At 45.8% G+C, this 17161-nt stretch overlaps 1 protein-coding gene across 1 annotated transcript in view; it reads left to right on the plus strand.

Annotated features, from left to right (window-relative positions):
* PCNX2 (pecanex 2) overlaps positions 1–17161 on the plus strand; it is a 304964-nt gene that overhangs the window by 203109 nt on the left and 84694 nt on the right. Inside the window, exon 23 of the mRNA XM_052640516.1 lies at positions 755–884. Coding sequence (XP_052496476.1) covers positions 755–884 — 130 coding nt within the window. The remainder of the gene's footprint in view (positions 1–754; positions 885–17161) is intronic.

Below are 17161 nucleotides of genomic sequence, written 5' to 3' on the forward strand. Positions count from 1 at the left end.
TAGCCCTCTGCGCCTCCCCCGGATTTCCAGAGGTCCATTAGTTGACCTTAAGCCAAAAGTTAGAGCCATACTTATTTAATTTTTGGACAATTACATTTTTGATCAGAGTATGTAAAGTTGAGGCATGCCAACAAATAGGAACTCATGCAGCATACTAGGGAGATGACTTAGCCAGCAGCACACTGTGACTATGTGTACACGTTTTTAACTTATAAACCAGATATAAGCTGGTTTTTTTTCTTTTTTTAATTGAATTGATCTTTTGGTGTTCAGAGTGTGATAAAAGACACAGATTTTTGAATAGTGGGAAAAGATTCTTTGAGGAACAGAGATGCTGTCTTCCCAAACAATGGTATTTATTTACTTTCAGAGTATAATTTAATTTTAATTATTTATACAGCTGCTTAGTACTTTAGTAAATGTGCCACAGTGTGTCTGGTTCAGCTAATGTTATCTCAGGAAAAAGCACTGTTCTTTTCAAATCTTAGATGTTAAATCTTTGCCATGAATTGTGCTGAGACTGCTGGGAATTTTATGAGAATCATTTGGTTTTCGCAGTGGTGATACATGAGACCTAGCAGGATACTATTGAAAATTTTACATTTCCAAAAATGTACCTACAGCCATCATAGGGATGCCCGTCTTTCTTTCCTTGGTGAGAAAATGGCTTTCAAATAAACTTGTTAAAATCTCAAATATTATTTAGAAAAATAACAATGAGCACATATTTTGAGCCTTAACTCGAAATCCTCAGATTCTGCCATGCTTTTCTTTCAGACGTTTGCCACGTCCATCGTTTCTACTCCACTGAGCCCATTTCTTGGGAGCGTCATTTTTATCACTTCGTATGTCAGGCCAGTGAAATTCTGGGAGAAAAACTACAAGTAAGATCCTAAAATCGTTACTGACTTGCTTTGCTAAGGCTTGAGTTCAGGATGCTCCTCGACCTTTGTCTATGAGAAGTCCAGGCATCAGGTTTTGTCCTCCTGTGGGGCAGCCCTAGCGACCCCACCCCGACCCTGCACCAGATCACCCACTCAGCTTCCAGGTTCTGGGCCAAGTCTACTGATGGCAAATTTGCAGTCGGCACCAGTCTAGGTTTCACCAGCTGTGAAGGAAAATGAGTTATTTCTGTGCATTCTTTTTTTTTTTTTTAATCTTTTTACTTTGTTTTGGGGTTTAGCCGATTAACAATGCGATAGTTTCAGGTGAACATCCAAGGGACCCAGCTATACATATACATGTATCCATTCTCCAGCAAACTTCCTTCCCATCCAGGCTGCCACGTAACACTGAGCAGAGTTCCCTGTGCCACACAGTAGTTCCCTTTTGGTATCCATTTTAAATACAGCGATCACTGCCCACTCTTAACAGTTGCTCTTGAGAGGTTGTCTTAGGAGCCATGGGCTAGCCATTGGGTCAGATTGCTTCCTGGGGGCTCGTCTGCCTTCTGTAGGCCTTTGAAACACACATGCCACGCATGTACCAGTGTGCATGCAGCCCAGCTCAAAGTGAGTACACCATCTTTTTTCTGAGCACCGTTGAACTAGAAGATGATGCGTATGCTTTGTCTTGGCTGTTTGTACTGGTCAGTCATAAATTTCCTCAAGCAAACAGTGATGGAGCCAGAGCTGTCATTTTTGTTTTTTTCTCAGTTGTGCTACATGGCATGTGGGATCTTAGTTCTCTGATTAGGGATCAAACTCTTGTCTTCTTCATTGGAAGGCAGAGTGTTAACCACTGGAGCACCAGGGAAATCCCACTAGAGCCATGATTTTGTCCGAACTGGTGGGAAGTAATGGTTCTGTGAGAAACTTTCAAGAGCCATTGATTTGCTGGGGGAGGGCCTGAGAACAACAGCCAGAGGAGGGGGCAAGATGAGCCGGCCTGTCTCCAGCTGGGTTGTCTCCTTTGCCCTCATTTACAAGCCGTACCTGGGCTGTCCCATCCAAGCCCTAATCCATCCTCTGTAACGTATCTACATTGCCCATGGCTCTGCCCGGTGGCGCTAGTGGTAAAGAACCCTCTTGCCCATGCAAGAGACAGAAGACTCACACAATTGATCTCTTGCTTGGGAAGATCCCCTGGAGAAGGAAATGGAAACCCACGCCAGTATCTTGCCTGGAGAATCCCATGGACAGAGGAACCTGGCAGGCTTCCATAGGGTTGCACAGAATGAGACACGACTGAAGCGACTCAGCACTCTCACACTGCCCCTTTACATTGCGCCCGCATGTGTCACAGAGGCCAGAGTTACGTTAGCAGACAGTGTGGTTAGACGGTTTATGTGAATGGAAACCCACATCTTCCTGGGGCAGGCAATAGGGTGTTATGATGAACACCCAGCGCGGGCTGCCACCCTGCCAGGGCTCACACCTCACCTTCATCATTTGATGTGGGTGACCTCAGCCCTTTCTCTCCTCTTCTGTAAAATGGGGCCAAAGGAATAAGGCCTACTTCCCAGCCTTGCGGGGGAATATGAGTTAATAGTCATAAAGCACCTCGAACACAGTAACTGCCACATGGCCCTGCGCTGGTGGGGCTCTTCTCTCACTGTCCTGCCTGGACTTCCTGACCCCCGACTGTGCTAACCATCTCTGGGACCTCACATTTAGGGGTCCTGGGGAAATCGAACCAAACTGGAGCACCCCAAGGTGAGTCAGTGCTGTGAGACCACCAGGAGGTGGGGAAGGCCTCGCCTGTGTCTGGCAGATTCCTCAACTTCGAAAAGGTGGGCTTGTTGCTGTACAAGGGAAGCCATCTTGAAATTTACACGTAAGCAAGAGTCTCTTTTGCATTTGTCTGAATAGATGCTGGGGCTTCCCAGGTAGCTCAGTGGTAAAAGAATCTGCCTGCAGTACAGGAGACGAAGGAATGCGGGTTCAATCCCAGGGTCAGGAAGATCTCCTGGAGAAGGAAATGGCAACCCACTCCAGTATTCATGCCTGGAAAATCCCATGGACAGAGGAACCTGGTGGGCTACAGTCCATGGGGTGGCAAAGAATTGGGCGTGATTGAGTGAGCAGGCATGCAGAGAGATGCTGGGCATATTTACAGAGTCAGAAGGAAAAGAAAGTCACCAGCACTAGCTTGTCTTTAAGCTTCTCAAGGAGAAAACAATTTGGGGGACTTTTGTGGAGCTTGGAAAATCATATTTCTGAAAGGTACAAACATGGGAATAAGAGGTGTGACAATCTCATAGGCTTTTTAACTATTCAGGAAAGTGCATGATATTTTAAAGGTGATCTTTAACATAAAAGATTTCTTTTTGTCTCCTGTTCTCAGATAAGTTTGAAAACCAGTTTTTGGTAGGGGGCCAGGGAAGAATTTGATAAGCAAAAGGCATCCCCTTTGAACTGGAGGGGGTGATGTTCAGTCACTAAGTTGCGTCTGATTCTTTGCGACCCCATGGACTGCAGCACACCAGGCCCCCCTGTCCTTCACTATCTCCTGGAGTTTGCTCAAATTCCTGTCTGTCAGTGATGCTATCTAACCATCTCATTCTCTACCCTCTTCTTTTTTTGCCTTCAGTTTTTCCCAGCATCATGTCTTTCCCAGTGAGACTGTTCTTCACATCAGGTGGCCAAAGTATTGGAGCTTCAGCTTCAGCATCAGTCCTTCCAGTGAATATTCAGGGTTGATTTCCTTTGGGATTGACTGGTTTCCCATAGAAAGGGAAGTGGGGAAATCTTTGTGAGATGCTTTTGTTGAGGGAAGTCATCCTAACACCTGTGCAATACAAGTTGTGTATTTTCTTATTTAGTTTCCTCACTTCCAAGAGTCAGCCACCCATTCAGGATGATACATTGAGATATGAATTGTAGGTTTATGCAAGTTACTTAAAAATATAGGTTGCTCGAGTATTTCCTTATTCAGCCACACAAAGAGATGATGATGCCGTGACCCATTCTTTTGCTCAGGGTAGCACTCTTGTTACGTGTGGGGGCTTTGGTCGGCTGTCCTGGGATGAGAAGAGCACAGCAGGGTCTGTGGGTATGTATGAGGACGTCGGTCTCTCTGAAGGAGCCAAGTTGGAGAAGACATTCGGTACAGCTGGTGGGGGCAGGAAGAGGTGCGGGTGCAGGAGCCAGCCAGCTGAGAGCCTCTTGTCACCTCGTGTTAAGCCTCCGAATACAGAGCCCTGTGGCCATCTGCTTAAAAGATTGGAGATGGAATTTGGAACAGTGAGAGTGGTGGGAACCCAGAAAGGAAATGGCAGGAAATCCCATCTAGATCTGGAAAGCGCATTCTCTGTATCTGAAACTGTTGGTTTTTATTTCAAGCACTAATGATTTTTCTTACTCTTGTTTGTGAGTGTCTCTGTAGCCATTCCCATTACTTTCTTTTCCGTCTGATGCAGAGAAGCAGTTGTTAGTGTAACTGATTGTTTACTAACTGTCCCAGCTAAGAGATACTCTCCTTTCTGTGTGTCAGTGAGCACAGTCTGCCAGTGGGCACCAGGGTCGCCAGCCTCACCCTGGGGGTGTGATGAAGAGCCCTCATCGTCTCCTCACTTGGCTCCCTCTCCCTCTCCACCTCTGCTCCCTCTCTTTCCAGTCCTCTGATTTCTCTTCCAGACCTTTTAAAGCTGCCTTTGGTTTTTGCAAGACTCCAGTGAGCCCTGTACCCTAATAGAGCCAGCTTCTTTCTTTCTCTTTTTTTTGGCTGTATGTGGGATCTTCAATCCCCTACCAGGATCAAAGCCATGGCCCCTGCATTAGAAGGGCAGAGTCCTAACCACTGGACTTCAGGGAAGTCCCCTGGGACCATTTTCATTCTCTGTGGAAACAGTAAGTCAGTCACCAGCTAGCTACCTGGTGACTCTGGCCTGTCAGTTTGCCCCAGCTTGGTCTGTCTTGAGATCTACAGAATCTGTACCGAAACGCTGCTCCTCACTGGGGGCCGATGACAAACATGTCCTCTGCCCACCTAACTAAGCTGCTCTCCGGTTGATTCCCCAGAAGCAGCACAGGTCACACTGTCTCCGAAGTCTGAGCTGGCTCATTGCTGCCTGACGAGGAGAAGTCCCCCAGAGCCCCGAACTGCTGGAACTGCTCTGTGCCTGCCTCTCCCAAGGTGGTAGCCCTCCCAGCGCTCGCCACAGGGCTAGTGTGGCTGAAGTTGAAATTCCATCGAGTTTTAATTAATCTAAATTTAAGTAGTTGCGTGTAACCAGAGGCTACTGTGTTGGACAGCACAGATGCAGACCCACTTCACCCCAGTCCTTATCTTCCACAGTACTTTTTCATACATCACATAGTCACATTTTTCATTCCCAGCCCTCCCTTGGCCAGGCTCTTCTCATCCAATGCTCTCCCCTCCCACACACCTCCACTTCCACCCACATAGATTCAAAAGGCATCTCTGAATGATTCGGAGAGTCATTCCACCTGTTGATGGATGAATGGAAGGTTCGGGAAGGACTTTTAGGATGAGAGGTACCGAAGCCATCACTTTTGGAAAACAAATTTGCTCTGTGGCTGTCGTAAATTGTACCAAAGATTGGTGTGGACTGATACTACTTCCAAGTTTGGACTTCTTTGTTTTCATCTTTGTGTCCCTATGTTGTATGTACAGAACCGCTCTGCTCACAGTAGGTGCTCCATGACTATTTCTTAACTTAATGAAGTCCAACAATATTATGTAAAAGAGAAAGGGAAGCGTAATCTGGATTTCATTTGCCACAACACAACGTTCACTATTAAACTGTTCTTAACTAAGAAGGTCTTTAAAATCAGTCTTGATGAGTTCTGCCTGGTGTCTCCGTTTAATTTACAGGCAGTGATGGCACTGTAATAATAGTGCCTGATGTTTATAAATCCTCTTATGTTAGAGTACTTTTAAAGAGCTTTAGAAATACATATCGATATTATGATTTATCATCCTTCTCTCTATATATAAACAATTTCTAAATAACCAAACTTTATCATTAACATGCAGCAAATGTTTAGGCTAGAAAGCATTTGACTCATGGTCCTGGTTGTTTCATCCAGCGTCTCAGTCCTAAAGGAGTCAGGAAGATTCCCTGGAGGAGGGCATGGCAACCCACTCCAGTATTCTTGCCTGGAGAATCCAATGGCCTTATGAGCCTGGTGGGCTACAGTGCACAGCGTTGCAGAGTCAGACATGACTGAACTGACTTTAGCAGCACTAAAGAAGGAAAAGCTCCGTTCACAATGATTTGATTTTGATACTGCAAAAGTCTTCTGTTGTGGTTTGGACACTAAGTCATGTCCAATTCTATTCTGACCCCATGGACTGTAGCCTGCCAGGCTCCTCTGTCCGTGGAATTTCCCAGGGAAGGATACTGGAGTGGGTTGCCATTTCCTTCTCCAGGGGGTCTTCCTGACCCAGGGATTGAACCCACAGCTGCTGCATTGGCAGGTGGATTCTTTACCACTGAGCTACCAGGGAAGTTCCAAAAGCCTTCTATAAAATGTTAAATACCATAGCTACGAGGAGACACAGGTAACAGTCACCTGAAGGGCACATGAAAGTTTACAGTTGTTATGTTTCTATTATATTGTCCAGATTCGTTTGAAAATGTTAAAGAGTTCTGGACAATATCCTTGTTAACAAGTATACTATAAGCATGTTCATGAGACCACTGTGCGGCTTAAGACAGGAATCATTCTATGTGATTGCTTTACAAAAAAAATCAACTCTGCATTCCATGCCTGTGTTCGTTGTTGTTCAGTTACAGATGTCATGATCTTGTCCCACCTTAACCCTAATCAGGAAGAAGATAATCAGTGTGACTTCATCTTCAGCTCTTCCTGAGACGGGGATGGTACTCAGAAAGACCTTGATTAAAATCCCAGTCCATATGCTCCATTTGGTGTTTGATTTTAGGAAATTATTCAGCCTGTTCCATTCAGTCACCCAGTCATGTCCGACTCTTTGCAGTCCCATAGACTGCATCATGCCAGGCTTCCCTGTCTATCACCAACTCCCACAGTTTGCTCAAATTCATGTCTATCGAGCTGGTGATACCATCCAACCATTTTATCCTCTGTCATCCCCTTCTCCTCCCACCTTAAATCTTTCCCCAGTATCAGAATCTTTTTCAATGAGTCAGTTCTTCTCATCAGATGGCCGAAGTACTGGAGTTTCAGCTTCAGCATCAGTCCTTCCAATGAATATTCAGGAGTGATTTCCTTTAGGATTGACTGGTTGGATTTCCTTGCAGTCCAAGGGACTCTCAGGAGTCTTCTCCAACACCACAGTTCCAAAGCATCCGTTCTTTGGCACAAGTTTTCTTTATGATCCGTCTCTCACATCCATACATGATGACTGGAAAAACCGTAGCTTTGACTAGATGGACCTTTGTTGGCAAAGTAATGTCTCTGCTTTTTAATATGCTGTCTAGGTTGGCCATTACTTTTCTTCCAAGGAGAAAGCATCTTTTAATTTCATGGCTGCAGTTACCATCTGCAGTGGTTTGGGAGCCCAATAAAATAAAGTCTGTCACTGTTTCCATTGTTTCCCCATCTATTTGCCATGAAGTGATGGGACCGGATGCCACAATCTTTGTTTTTTTGAATGTTGAGTTTTAAGCTAGCTTTTTCACTCTCCTCTTTGACTTTTGTCAAGAGACTCTTTAGTTCCTCTTCGCTTTCTGCCATAAGGGTGGTGTCATCTGCATATCTGAGGTTATTGATAGTTCTCCTGGGAGTCTTGATTCCAGCTTGTGCTTCATCCAGCCTGCCATTTCACATGATGTGCTCTGCATATAAGTTAAATAAGCAGGGTGACAATATACAGCCTTGATGTACTCCTTTCCCAGTTTGGAAACAGTCTGTTGTTCCATGTCTGGATCTAACTGTTGCTTCTTGACCTGCTTACAGATTTCTCAGGAAAATTGTTAGAAGAAATGAAGTAGCCCTCATAGTCAACAAAACTCAGCCTGTGAGCCTCAATTAACTCATGTGTAAAATGGGATGACTGTCTCTATGTGCCTCCTAGAAGTTGTAAACACAAAATTAATCCTGTACCCATTTTGCTTTCCTTCTTTGTATTTTTTAAAATTTGTTGCTAATTGGAGGCTAATTGCTATACAAGGTTTTGCTGTTTTCTATCAAACAACATGAATCAGCTATAAGTGTATACAGATATGTGTGTCCTCTCCCTCTTGACCTTTTTTTTTTTTTTTTAATTTGGCCACATTGCATGGCATTTGGGATCTTAGTTCGCTGACCAGAGATGGAATCTGGGGTCTTCTACGTTGGAACCATGGAGTCTTAACTACTGGACTGCCAGGGAATTCCCTTCTTCCTTGTATTTTTATCTGCTGTCATTTAACTTTTACTTCAGGTAAATCTAGACATGTTTTATGTTTCCTTGCAACCTACCTGAAATCATTTCTGAAATGGCAGAACACAACCATAGCAACCCACAAGAGAACACATATGTAGACCGTGGAGCATCATATCCGCGGGCGCCGTGCTGTGAGATGCCCTGTAAATACTGCCCCTCCCCTCCAGACGCTATGGTTATTTTGAGGCTTTAGCCAGTCCCAGAGCCTGGGTTCTGTTCTCTGAGCATCAGAGCTGCCTTCGTGGAAAGAGCGAGATCTCCCAAGTGCCATTCTTTTGTGGTTTATCGATCAACAGAATAGATGATCAAAATATTTCAGCTAGTCTCAGTGAGCTCTCATGGGTTTGTAATATAGAAGGGAAGCTAGCTGGACCTTCGGAATTGCAGGATACCCCCTGTACTGTCTACAGGGAGGGGGTCCTCTTGCTGCTTCTCTGGAGCGGACCTTGTATCTCACTCAGCGACCCCTGTGAGCGTTGTCAGCCACAGTAGTGGGCGCTTACTGTATCAGGTCTGCTCCTTGTGGCATCAGCCAAATACCCCATACACCTGGATAGACCTGCCGGTCCTGAAGCACGCAGCATCCTTGCCCCACCTATACCATCCTTTAACAGTTTGAAGGAAGCTTTCCTTCCCTTCTCAGCCCTCTGCTTCGGGCTAAACAGTCCTCTCTGTTCTTGGTGTGAGATGGTCTCGACCTTGAGCATCACAGCTGCCTTCATCCAGATGTTTACTGAGATTTCCCTAGCAGATACCTCCAGGTGTCACCTACTCAGTTCACAGTAAAGGGATCTGTTACTTCCTCTAAGTCCTATGTTCTGCTCTCAATTATGCTTCTTAACATCTTGTTGTTCATTCACTAAGTTGTGTCTGACTCTCTGCGACCCCACAGACTGCAGCACTCCAGGCTTCCATCATTTGCTGTCTCCCGAAGTTTGCTTAAACTCACGTCCATCGAGTTGGTGATGCCATCCAACCATCTGCTCCTCTGTCATCCCTTTCTCCTCCTGCCCTGAATCTTTCCCAGCATCGGGTTCTTTTCCAGTGAGTCAGCTCTTCACATCAGGTGACCAAAGTATTGGAGCTTCAGCATCTTAAAATCTAAACCTCCTCAATTATTTTGCTAAAGTATTGCCAAGCCAAGTCTTCATCATCCCACTCTTATGTGTATATGTTTTACTGAAAGGCAGAAATTTCCATTTCCTCTATCTACTCTCGACTTCTTGGCTTCAACTCAACATTCCAATCCATGCAGGTCAGTGTGTCCATCGTCATTCATCATCTCTCCAGCCCCTTCCCTTGCACTGTCTGCAGATGGGCTTGCCTGTCATCATCTGGGTCTTCATTCATGGTTTGGTAATGATGATGAGCTGGACAGAGTTGCGGATGCCTGGCGTGGTTAAGGCAATCAAAAAAGAAACTCTTAACTTCACACTTTATTTTCTATTTTTCAGAATGAAGGGATTTTGCTAGATATTCTCTTCCTAGCAAGCTGTTTTAAGGGTGGTTTGTAAGATCATCGTGCAAAGCATTAAACATCTCAAAAGGCATTTTGTTTTTCTGTTTTAAAAACGCTTTATTTTATATTGGGATGTGCTGCTGCTGCTGAGTCACTTTAGTCCTGTCTGACTCTTTTATGACCCCATGGAATGTAGCCCGCCAGGCTCCTCTGTCCATGGGATTTTCCCGGAAGGAATACTGGAGTGAGTTGCCATGCCCTCCTCCAGGGGATCTTGCCAACCTAGGGACTGAACTCAGATCTCTTGTGTCTCCCTCATTGCAGGCAGGTTCTTTACCACTGGGCCACTGGGGAAGCCCCTGTTAGGATATAGCTGATTAACAAACAATGTTGTGATAGTTTCAAGTGAACAGTGAAAGGACTCAGTCACACAAATACATGCATCCATTTCCCCCCAACCCCCCGCTTCCCTCCAGGCTGCTGCATAACACTGAGCAGAGTTCCCTGTGCTGCACAGTAGGTCCTTATTGGTTATCCAGTTTAAATATAGCACTGTGTGCATGTCTGTTCCAGACTTCCTAACTGTCCCTTCCTTCTATCCACCCTCCCTGGTTCATTCTCTAAGTTCATTTTCTAAAAGTCTAAAAGTCTGTCTCTTTTTTGTAAGCTCATTTGATCATTTCTTTTAAGATTCCACATATAAAGACTAGGATATTTCTCTCAAAAGACATTTTTTTAGTGTAAAGCAGGAAGCTTATATGCCTTATGGGTTAATAGTAAAATGCAGCATTGTAATTAAAGTCTGCAGTTCTTCCAGAAGGGGATTTACATATTTCAACTTGTGATGAAGCTACCCCACAATGTATCTGGATGTTCTTTAAAAGGGCTTCGCACAGAGCACTAGTGGTAGAGAACCTGCCTGTCAATGCAGGAAACATGAGAGGTGTGGATCTGGTCCCTGGGTCGAGAAGATCCCCTGGAAGAGGACATGGCAGCCTACTCCAGTGTTCTTGCCTGGAGAATTCCATGGACAGAGGAGCCTGGTGGGCTGCAGTCCATGGGGTTGCAGAGAGTTGGACATAATTGATGCGACTTAGCATGCACGTTTTATAAAGCACTCAGACGCAGCTGCTGTGGGGTACAGTCCTGCAGCTCCCTTCTCAGATGTCTTAGGGCCTTAGAGCTCTTGAACGCACAGCTAGGAGCGCTGGGCCCTGGACGCACACTTACTAAAGCGTGGAAGCAGCGCGGTAGCAGCAGCAGTGACGGCAGAGGGCCTCACCTTTCTGCATGCAGGGGCCGCCTGCCCACTGTCTCAAGTATGCTCATTCCTGTCCTGTCACTCACTTTGGAAGTAGGATTTCATTTTTCTCATTTCACAGATCAGAAGAAGGAAAGTCAGGGCTGTGAAATAACTTGCCCAAGGTCACAGAACAAGTCAGTGGCGAAGCCAGGATATTAACTCAGGTCTAGCCTTATTTCAGGCCCTGAGCATTTCCCATTATGAAATAAAGCTTCTCAAAATGCCTTCCACACCAAAAACAAAAAACAAACAAACAACAAGAAACCCCAAACTAAAGCCAGTGACTTCCAGTTAAAGCATTTGCTCTTGACTCGAGAGGTGCGGTCCCAAGAGCCTGTCTAGAAGGGAAGGTGGCTGCAGCCCGGGCCTGAGATCCCGTGGGCCTCATTCCAGGAAGGCCTTCTCTGGGTCTCCCTTTTCTGAAAGGCCTTCTCTGGGTCCCCAGGCGAGCCCTGTGCAGCCCCTCCCCGTGGGGTCAGCTCCGGGTGCTGCAGAGGTCGGTGGCTGTGTTCCCTGTTACCTCCACAGAAGCGGACGTTGGTCCCACACCTCTCCTCTGCCCTCAGGCAGGCCCAAGCTGACCCGAGTCAGAACACAACCTGCCTAAGTGTGTGCTTGCTCATTTGCTTCAGTTGTGTCTGTCTTTTTGTGACCCCGTGGACTGTAGCCCACCAAGCCCCTCTGTCCATGAGAATGTCCAGGCAAGAATATTGGAGTGGGTTTCCATGCCCTCCTCCAGGGGATCTTCCCGACCCAGGGATTGAACCGGCGTCTCCTGCAGCTCCTACAATGCAGGTGGATTCTTTACCACTGAGTCACCGGAAAAGCCCGACTTGCCCAAGGCCACTCTTGGGATCATCCTCTGAGTGGTTTCACTGATGACTGGACCACTACAGCCTTGAATCTCAGGCACTTGGAGGCCCCTCCTCAGGCTGCGTGAGAGGTGGTGAGTGGCCACCTGGCCAGATCTGGACCATTGCCCATCGCTGGGAGGTTCATCGTTCCCTGTTTCTGCGGGGACCTCGTGATGCTCCCGTATCCCTGAGCTGGATGCCTCAGTGCTCCTTCTGGAGGCCCTGATCAGGAGCTGCAGTTCTGCCTGATTCTAAGGAGCCCTGGATCCCAGGCAGGAAAGTGAAGGGGCGCCCCCTCGGGTACAGCCTGCTGCCTCCAGGACTGCCAGAGCCAGCAATGGGAGCCTCTCCCACTGGGAGACCCAGAACCACCAGTGATGCAAGGCATGGGGGTGCACGGTTCCAGACCCTGCCAGGTGGGTAGATGTGACTTCAGAGCAGGACTGAAGCCTGAGGTACCCTTATGAGTTCACCAGAGGTCCTGAATAAAAGCTCAAGCCCAGAAAGGGTTGTTGTTATTCAGTCGCTCAAACTCATGTCTGTTGAGTCGGTGATGCCATCCAACCATCTCAATCTCTGTCACCCTCTTCTCCTCCTGTCCTCAGCCTTTCACTGTTTCCCAGCATCAAGGTCTTTTCCAGTGAATTGGCTCTTCACATCAGGTGGCCAAAGTATTGGAGCTGCAGCTTCAGCCTCAGTCCTTCTAGTGAATATTCAGGATTGATTTCCTTTAGGATGGACTGGTTCTCCTTGCAGTCCAAGGGACTCTCAAGAGTCTTCTCCAACACCACAGTTCAAAAGCATCAATTCTTCAGTGCTCAGCCTTCTTTATGGTCCAACTCTCACATCCATACACAGCCACTGGCAAAACCATAGCTTTGACTATACGGGCCTTTGTCGGCAAAGTGATGTCTCTGCTTTTTAATATGCTGTGTACGTTTGTCATACCTTTCCTTCCAAGGAGCATGTCTAACGCTTGTGACCCCATAGACTGTAGCCTGTCAGGCTCCTCTGTCCATGGGATTTCCCAGGCAAGAATACTGAAGTGGGTTGCTGTTTCCTGCTCCGGAGGTCCGAAGATCAAGTGTCTTCTAATTTCCCAGAAAGGGAGTCAGACTAATTAATTCAGAGACAATTTTCTTTTTAAACAGGCAATTTGAGAAATTCCTGTAAGTAGCCTTCAGTGCCCTTAGCTCTCTGGAGTCTCCAATAACTTGATAGGCTTGTGAAAGGAATCAGGAAACACCCTCACTTTATTGGGAGCTAATAATAGGTCTTTGGGAATCCTCCCCCTAGAAGAGATTCAAAGTCTGATGCATATAGACATCTGGGTGTTTTGAGCCATTAAAAAATGCTTGAGAGTCACTTTGAGGTTCCATACGGGTATCTGTTGATAAAGGATGTGTGTTTGGGGATTAGCATGGTTTAAGCCATGTCTGAGCAGGCAGTGCGTCCTGGGACTTACAAGGATAGGCAGGGTGGGAAATTGGACTAAGTCTCAAACTTTCCAAAAGTGATAGAAGTGAAGATAAGCCAGCAATAAACATTCTCCATTACGTATGATGAACTGGAGGTGTCAAGATGGACTGAAGAGTTTAGTATCAGTAAATCTCAGCCAGGTTCCTGGGGATACATGATCTGAGTCTGTGGACACGTATCCTGACTCATGTTTCATTCCATTTTAGTAGAACCTAGTTCTGCGTAAATACTGTCCTGGACTTCAGGCCACAGGGAAGCAAGAAACAGATGAGCAAGTGAAACTGTGGCCAAAAATGACAATAGAAAAACAAGGTGTGAAACCCAGAGTCCTGGAGATGGATTGTTTCTGCCTGGCCTGAGTGAGCTCTGGGACTTTGGGGTGTGCCAAGCCTGCAGGAGAGGAGAATCCTATTCCCTACCAGACTTGGTGGTGTAGAATGAAAGGTTAATGCTTCTGGCAGCCTTTTTGTCCCCATGAGGTGTGAACTGACCTGAAAGCACAGCAAACAGGCAGGGCTGAGGGATGTGGAGAATGATTCCTGATGACACCATCCTCTCTAGCCCCTGAGTCCAGCCGGGCTCCATTGACCTTTCAGCTATGTGAGTCAATGCGTTTCAGATTTTTCTTAAGCCGTTTCCAGTTGGGTTTCCTATCACTTGAAATCTAAACACTGATAATAAAAGCAAGAAATAGCTTTAATCAAAAGGATCTTTCCCTCACCACTTTATTTAGGGGAATGACAGTGCAAAGGTAAGATCTTTAGCGCTCTAAGTCTGTGAGTCGAGTCTAGAATTGCAGGGAAGGGTGGACTAGCAGAAAGGAGTCTGAGCCTTCTTCGCCCTCTGGCTGATACATCCTGGGTCTTATCAGAACTTCCACATCTCTTCTCTGTCTTGGATTTTCTCAACCGGAATCCCAGTATCTGTGTCTGAATGCTGTTACGTCTGAGACAGTAAATGATGAACTTGGCCCCATCCAGCTATTCTGCTGACGGATGAGAAAGCTCACACACCATGTACCCAGGGGTAAGGTTTGACACGTCAGGTGTGGTGAAGAGCGATTATGCAAATGAATTCCAGAAGGATGATGCTTTTGAGGAACTCCAGAGCGTTGACTTTCTCAAATAGCATAGGTTTGAGCTTATTATTCATTGTGCTGCTGTGCATAATTTTACCCAGAGTCCTGTTCCACCCTGCTGAGCAGTTAGAGAATCTGGAAGGTGCAGAGCAGTGAAGTGGACTGGGCGCCTGCAGGAAGCCCTCCACCTGCCCACCTGCTCCCTGGCAGTCTGGTGCTGCTGACCCAATGTATCAAGGCCACCTGGAAGTCAAGGTCACCCAGGAGCAAGGCTGTGTGTCTGAGTCTGCAGGGAGTGTCAGCCTAGCACAGCATACAGGCAGAGCCCTTCTCAGGCCTGGCAGCTTTTCCAGCTTTCAGGCATGTGTTGGAGATGGAATTGATGATTCTAAACAAAGGAAGGCAGAAGTCCTCAGCTTTTGCCTCTCAGACCTTTTTCCTGCAGGACTCGAGTGTTGCTGGCTCAGGAGATTTATTGGGCAGATGGAGGTATTTGCACAGTTGAGGGTTCACTCCCCAATGCCAAGAACCCTGAGCCCTTTCAAAGTTCTCTGTGACCAGGCAGGCAAGCTACTGGCCACACTGTCCCCATCAGTGACACAGTTGCCTAAGGGATGGCCACTCTGGGTCCTGGGGGACTTTTGCATTTGGACTTCTAGGTTCAAACTCACTCCTTAACATTGCAGTCATGGGGGGCATGGGCGGAAGACTCTTTAATTTTATAACTGTCAACTGAAAAGAAAACACAGCTGAAAAGTTGAGGATTATGTTTTATTCCAAGGACTTGCTGAAGCCTGCAAGCCTCGGAGATAGCTTCTCAAAAACACTGAGGAACTGCTCAGAAGAGGTAAGGGAGGAATCAGGGTATATAGTTTTGCAACTTAGACCAGGTAGTCCCAGAGCATTGAATGATTACTGTTAATTAAAGAAAGTCAGACATCTCAAGGAATTTAGCAGTCTTCTATGTATGGGCAGATGCAAGAGTCTGGGCTCACTGAAATGATCCCTTTGACACTCACGTAGGCTATCTGGAGCCAGCATCCTGTGTTTTCCCATCCTGAGTCCTCTCGGAGTGAACCAATGTTCACTGTGTTTTTTTGTTGTTTACTTGCTAAGTCATGTCCAACTCTTTTGCAATTCCATGGACTGAGGCCCATCAGGTTCCTCTGTCCATGGGATTTTCCAGGCAAGAATACTGGAGTGGGTCACCATTCCCTTCTCCAGGGGATCTTCCTGACCCAGGGATCAAACCTGCATCTCCTGCACTGGCAGACGGATTGTCTACCACTGGGCCATGGAAAGCCGCAGGGTACACCATTGGGTGGCTCTAGCGCATGGCGTGATGGCCGCAGCATCGGTTGTCTGCTGATATGGCAGGCAAAATTTATCATTCACAGTACTCTGATCATACTTCCAAGACTGACTTTAGTCCCTGTTTATTGAAGGCTAAGAACGGTCCCAGACTTCACATATGGCTGCTCTTTCAGAGTTTATGATACAATTGGCTGATTAATGAAATTAATGCATTATGTGGACATAGGAAGTCATGCTCTTTTTTTCTTGTCACTTTGAAAGCATTCTGCCATCATCACCACTCCATAGGGTTTATAATGCTCTTTCATGTCTCAATTACTGTGTTTGTCTCTCTCTCTGTAAACACAATTAAGTAGATGGATGCTCCCCATCAAGCTGGTTTAAATGAAAAATGACCAATAATGGAAAAATAATCCCATATGTGAGAATTAGTAAAAATGTTATCTGATAAGAATAATGGCAATTTAATGTATTATATTCTATTTCTCTTTTGTATTGTCTAATTAAGTTACATATTTTGGTGTTTGTGTGGTTGGAGCTTAATTTCCTAGAGACTGGGAAAGCTTTGGGGAGAGGAATACTTTGAGGTTTGAGAGAAGAGAAAGTTCTTAGTGGATTTTAAAGAACACTGTGTTATTTTTGTTGTTCATTTGCTAAGTAGTGTCCAATTCTTTGTGATACCATGTACTATAGCACACCAGGATCCTCTGTCCTCTATTATCTCCTGGAGTTTGCTCAAATTCATGTCCATTGAGTCAGTGATGCTATCTAACCATCTCATCCTCTGTCATCCCCTTCTCCTTTTGCTTTTAGTCTTTCCCAGCATCAGGGTCTTTTCCAATAAGTCGGCTATTCTCATCAGGTGGCCAAAGTGTTGGAGCTTCCAAACAATACAGAAAGTATTGTTTGCGTAGAGAATAAAATTTTTAAAAATCCCTAATTTTAAGAGTAGTCCACAATGATAGAACACTAGCTTTCTAGCTAAATTTATCCAGGAAAAAGCCTTCTGAGGAGGTTTTTCTTGTCATTATCAAAGACACTGCCTGGGGGAAAAGCTGGGGAGATGGAGGACAATTGGAGGAGGTGAATGATCTCATTTCCTGTTGTCTATAATGCCTGTGCTCTTAGAGCCAGGATTCAATACAATTTTAGTATTTAAAATCAAATTTGAAAAAACATATTAGGATTAAAAAATTACTGTTCTTTTTTCCCCATAAAAGAAATTTATACCCAGATGTACTGATGCGGTGATATAAAATCGATTTCCTATTCATCCATTGTCCTTCCTGATTCCCTTGGGTAACAGGCCTGTTGCAAGGTTAAGTGATTCTTTGTTCAGTTTTGCAGTCAGAAGAAGG

Source organism: Budorcas taxicolor, chromosome 5, assembly GCF_023091745.1.
Source record: "Budorcas taxicolor isolate Tak-1 chromosome 5, Takin1.1, whole genome shotgun sequence".
Classification (NCBI taxonomy): Eukaryota; Metazoa; Chordata; class Mammalia; order Artiodactyla; family Bovidae; genus Budorcas; species Budorcas taxicolor.